This window comes from Elephantulus edwardii, unplaced genomic scaffold (assembly GCF_000299155.1).
Source record: "Elephantulus edwardii isolate Elephantulus edwardi_28Jun2011 unplaced genomic scaffold, EleEdw1.0 scaffold00057, whole genome shotgun sequence".
NCBI classification, from domain to species: Eukaryota; Metazoa; Chordata; class Mammalia; order Macroscelidea; family Macroscelididae; genus Elephantulus; species Elephantulus edwardii.
The window spans coordinates 13,276,863-13,282,630 of NW_006399807.1; the positions used below are offsets into that span (position 1 = coordinate 13,276,863).

Below are 5,768 nucleotides of genomic sequence, written 5' to 3' on the forward strand. Positions count from 1 at the left end.
TTGATTCCAAGTTCTCTGAACTATTAGCTGCACGAAGTGGACTTTTTCTGTCTTGAGAGAGAGTTGCATTACCTAATGATTTAGGAAAGTGACCCCGAGGCAAGCTAAGTTGTTCTGTAGAACATTTTCTGTTCTCAAGTTTTCTTTTTTTACTTTCTGAAACAGTTGACTCTTCTGAGGAACCCAAGGTCGTATCTTCATCTCCAAAAGGTGTTAATTCATTTTCCATATGATCTTCTATAGTGAAATTAAATTGAAAAGTCATTTTCTCCTTAATATACTCCCTCTTCAAATTTAAGAGCAGATCCTTCATCTACTGGTTGAATTTGATGACACACATAAACTTGCCTCAATTACTTAATTAGATTTGTTGGGGTCAATGTCTCATTGGATACTTATATGTTGATACAAATATTTAGAGATGATGCCAAATGTCCATTTAAAGATCTTTTTTTCCACTTTTGTTCTGAAGAAAAAAAGAAAGACATTATTAATATCAAATATGACCTTTCTCTAGACCATAACATTTAAATCTTCCATATAGCTACCTTCTCAGTAAAAACTGAGGGCACAGAGAGAAGGAAATTTTAAAAACAAACAAAATAGCAGCAAAAACCATTACCATAACAGAAAAAGTCCAAGGTTTTGAGAGAAAACATCAAACCTAGCTATTTGAAGTCTTTTAGGTGTCTTGACTTCCCCTAAACATACTCCAAAACCCAAAACCTATGCCATAGAGCCAATTCTGACTCAAAGTGTCCATAAATTTAGTCACCCCTTGCTGTTGTTATGTGCCATCAAGTCAGGTATGCCTCACAGTCACCTTGTGAGCAATGATTCTGAACTCTGCCCTATTCTATGTCATCTTCATCTTTTCCACTACACTTGAGCACATTGTTACAGTCACTGTGTCAATCCATCTCACTGAGAGACTTTACCACCAGAATTTATTTCTTTCAATTACTGTCTCAAATAAATGAATCACGTCTTCAATTTAGTAACAGAGCATTTCTTTCAAAGCTTAGAAAGAAAAGGTATGTCTTGAGGTGCCTATAGTCACACAAATGACTTATACTGAAGCTATGCGCATGGGTAAATCCTGAAGTCATTTGTGAGATTAAATTGGTAGTAGAAAGCCCAGTCCAGTGCAATGTATGCCACTCATGGCTACCTCGTGTGTTAAAGAGCAGAAATGAACTCTACAGGGTTTTTCTTGCCTATAATCTTTATCAAAGTAAATTAACATCTCTTTCTTCCATGGTACCACTAGGTGAGTTCAAACTGCTAATCTTTCAGTTAGCAGTCTAGCACAAACCATTTTCACCACCCAACAGCTTATTCTGGAGAGGCCTTGAGAATCTCTGTAACTAACTGTCCATTGCTAAACAAATTTTCAATTTTCACAATTTTGGCACATGGGATGTCTAATCCCATCACATATCTAGGTAGTCCCATTACACACTGAGGCGAGTAGGTAATTGCCTTGTCTCCTGATCTCACTGCATCAGAGCGCTTGGATTAATTTTTGCCTATAAATCTCAAATTAGATACAAAAGTTGATCCAAGCCTTTGAACTGTGGTGGTATTGGAGAAGACTACTATATATCCCATCGACTGCCTAAAACAATGAAACAGATACGTCTTGGGAGAAGTTGCAACCAGAGGGCTCTTTGGAAACAAAGATGATTAAGCTTCATCTCACATACTTTGGGCATGTTGCTAGGAGAGAGACATCATTCTTGGAAAGGCCTGTGAAAGAAACGCAGACCTTCAACAACCACAAGTATCAACACAGTGACGGTAGCAATGGGCTTGAGTGTGTCAGAAATTGTGAAGTTGGCACAAGACAGGACAGTGTTCATCTGTTGTTCATAGGGTCATGGCACCTAATGACAACAAACCAATAAGGAAGATCATGATAAATGGAGAAAGGATTAAAACTGTCAAGGAATTAATTTTCCTACAATCTATAATCAACAATCTATGATTAACACCCATGAAAATAGCAGTCAAGAAACCAAACGATGCATTCTAATGAGAAAATATGTTTTGGAAAACTGCTTTGAAGTGTTAAAGAGCAGGGACGTAAATTTAAAAATTAAGGTATGAAAAAAAAATAAAAAAAAAATTAAGGTATGCTTTTAAATACTATCTCTCCTTGCCATATAGTCAGAGCCAACCACATAGCTGACACTACAGCTAATCCGTCTTTCTCCCTGGGCCAGTGGTCGATTCAGATTTCTAAAGGTAAGGCCTTTGGGTCAGCAGTACAGCTTCAGAGAGACCAGATGATGACATTCATTAAAGACTAAGATATTAGGAGATGAAATCAGTCAAGTGGGGAAATGACAGCCTTTTTAACAAATGGTGTTGGAAAAATTGGAAAAATATCTGCAGAAGACTTAAACAAGATCCACACCTCACTCACTCCATATACAAAACCCAACTCAAGACGGATCATGGACCTAGGACTAAAACCAAGGACTATAAACTTTATTAAAGAAAAGCTTGGAAGAACTCTAGTAGTCCTAATCCACAATATAAACAGTCTTCCAAGTATCCTGAAAAAAATCTACCACCAGGAGAAGATAAAATAGATGAATGGGACCTTCTAAGAATCAAATCCCTATGCACATCCAAAAACTTCTCCAACAGGGTAAAAAGGGAAGCCACAGACTGGGAAATGACATGTCAGATAAGGGATTTATATCCAGAATTTATAAAATACTTGAGCACCACAACAAGATAAAGGCAAATAATCCAACTGAAAAATGGGCACAGGATATGAACAGACACTTCATCAAAGAAGACATTCAGATGGCTAACAAGCACATGAAGAAATGTTCAAAATCCCTAGCTCTAAGAGAGATGCTAATCAAAACAACTACGAGATATCATCTTATCCCAGTAAGAGTAACAAAATTTAACAGAACAGCAAGCAACAAATGCTGGTGAGGTAGTGGAGAAACTGGAACCCTTATTCTCTGTTGGTGGAAGTGTAAAATGGTGCAACCACTGTGGAAGACTGTGTGGCGCTTTCTCAAAAAGTTACAAATAGAGATACCATTTGACCCAGCAATTCCACTACTGGGAATATACCCCAAAGAGACCATAACTGCCACCCAAGCAGATATATGCACACCCATGTTTATCGAGGCTTTGTTCACAATGGCAAGGAGTTGGAAACAACCTAAGTGCCCATCAACAAACAAATGGATAGAGAAGCTGTGGTAGATTCACACAATAGAATACTACGCTGCATTGAAAAACAAGACACTCATGCAATATTATTCAAAATGGGTGACCCTGGAGGACATTATGCTAAGTAAAATATCTCAGTCACAAAAACAAATACTGCATAGTGCCACTGTTGTAGAATGGGACTGACATCAGGGTTGGGGTAAGACTGAGAAAAACTGGATAAATAATGTATAAATTATATACTGCATTGAAACAGATGAGGGAGATAACAATTTAAAAGTGCTATATGATAATTACGGTTATCACAAGAGTCCAGAATGAAGGTTGCATAGTGGAGTGTAGGGGGCGGGGGGAGCGGGTGGTAGATTTGTATACCAATGAAAGAGTTTTACTTTTCAAAAAGAGCGAACTGGGGGGAAGGGTGGGCAGGGAGAAAAGTGTAACAATGAATGAATGGAAATCCAAAAATCTCTGTAAATGCTCATTAAAATTAATAAACTTTTTTTAAAAAGACTGGCATTTTCAACTATTTCATCTGCATATGAAACTTGGGCAATGAATCAAAGAATTGATTCCTCTGAATTATAGTGTTGGTTAATATTGAAAATACTATAGACTAAAACGGAGCTCTGGTGGCTTTGCAGTGAAGGAACTGCACTGTCAATGCAAAGGTTCATGGTTCGAATCTACCAGGTGCTCCAGAGGTCAAAGATGGACAATCTCATCCCATGCTAGTTAACTGGTTGGGTTTCAAAATGGTACAGAAGAACAACAAGACTACCAGTCAGACTAAAAAAATCAGTTATAACTCAAGAGTACATACCACCACCACAGAAACAAATGTGTCTTGGGCAAAGTGCAGTCAGAATGCTCTTCAGAAGAAAGGATGGCGAGACTTTTCTCACATACTTTGGGTATGTTATCAGGAGATGCCAGTAATTCCTGGAGAAGTGGGCTACGTTGAAAGTTTACAGCAAGCCAGGTCGGGTAATGCTGGCTGATGAAGGCACCAAACGCCACACGGAGAAGTCCCTGAAAGTGTGCACCAATGAGCTGAGTCCTTCCGGGGCTAGACAGGCCCTTGTTTAATGCCCAGAATAGGGGTGGAGAATACTGCATTCTATTTCCTTAAAGATTACATCCTTAAAACCCTAGGGGGTAGTTCTACTCTGTTTTGGAGGGTTGGGGAAAATAGATCCCCAAAAAAACGACTTTGCCACGTTTCACTTGAGCGAGGCCTCACGGAGGAACCCAGCAGCCTTCCTCTCTATGGTTTCTGCCGGGACCGTGAGCGTTTCCGGTCCGAGCTGGGGCGGGAGTGGTTTGAAGCTGTTTTCCTGGACTAGAGGATGGCTCAGGATCGCGCCACTCCAGCGAGCACCGTTTCCCTGGAAGAATTAAGTAGCTGGCCGGAGGAGCTATGTCGCCGGGAGCTATCGTCCATCCTACCCCGGCTCCTCATATCCTTGGCTACCTTTTCTGTCTGGAGAAGGGTGTATAGAACGTTGTCCGCGTGCTTTTCTCTGTTCCCCAGGATCCTGTCGATGCTCTTGCGATGAGTGTCCTCCCCTCTCCGTGACCTTGAGCGGTATGGGCTAGCGAGGGATAGGGAGGCGAGCTAGGGCTGACTGTAGGTGCTAAGCTCGCGGACATGCCTGGCTTTAGCACTGGAGACCGCCCTGAAGTACCGTGTTGGCAAGTGAGCGTCCTGTTTTCTTCTATTCATTCCTGTATTCTCGTAAGTTCTGCCCACTTAGTGTGCAATGAAGTATAAATAGGATTGCATTTGGAGACTGGAAGAGACAGAGACTCAGATTTGAGCTGTAAAACCAGCTCTGGTAGAGCAAAAAAAGACAATACGGCTTTTCTTATGTTTAAAATGGATGTTAAATGCAAAAATTAATACCTTAGTATGTTAAATGAGGAAAATAGGTCTAGCATAGTGCTAACCTTGTAAAAGTTTCTTTTTGGGTTTTGGCTTTTCATTGGCTGCTAGGGTTCAGTGGTTTACTTACTGTAATGCCCAGATGTAGAGTAGCTTCATGCCTTTGTGGTGGTAAATGCTCCTGGAGTCCTAGCCCTTCATGTATGAGTTGATGGGGGTGTGGGATTTGAGGGAAATTGGAAGAATCTGGTGTGATAAACAATGTATTCGAGGTTTGTAAATAAACTAGTATAATAAATTCCTTTAAAAAATATACACCCCAAAGAAGAAATGGCCTATGGGAGGGATTCTCTGCACGGTGCAGGTAATGTGATAAATTACATTCACCATTATTAATTACCATCATATAGGAGTCATTCACCCAGGCATTAGTAAAATCCCACTAGGTACCAAACCTTCTTTTTAAGTCATTGTGAAGATAGGGAAATAAGTAAAATACCATACCTGCCCTTGGAAGCTTTGATTTGGAAAACAAATGTTTCTAATAAAAAAAAGACAAAAAACCAACACGAAAGCGTTTAGTGATGCAGTATGATGTGCCAGATAGAAGCACTTCACTGATAACCCAAAGATTGCTAGTTCAAACCTATCAGCTGCTCCTCAGTTGATTCTTTTTTTTTTT

General features: G+C 39.9%; 2 protein-coding genes across 2 annotated transcripts in view; one reads left to right on the top strand and one right to left on the bottom strand.

Moving 5' to 3' along the window:
* The window catches only part of METTL18 (methyltransferase like 18), a 1,157-nt gene extending 892 nt beyond the window's left edge, over positions 1-265 (bottom strand). Inside the window, exon 1 of the mRNA XM_006887457.1 lies at positions 2-265. Within this exon, the coding sequence (XP_006887519.1) occupies positions 2-265 (264 nt within the window). The remainder of the gene's footprint in view (position 1) is intronic.
* A 4,282-nt stretch (positions 266-4,547) lies between these two features.
* Positions 4,548-5,768, top strand: part of LOC102859554 (chromosome unknown open reading frame, human C1orf112) — a 61,397-nt gene continuing 60,176 nt past the window's right edge. The window contains exon 1 of the mRNA XM_006887458.1: positions 4,548-4,661. Within this exon, the coding sequence (XP_006887520.1) occupies positions 4,551-4,661 (111 nt within the window). The 5' untranslated portion in view covers positions 4,548-4,550. The remainder of the gene's footprint in view (positions 4,662-5,768) is intronic.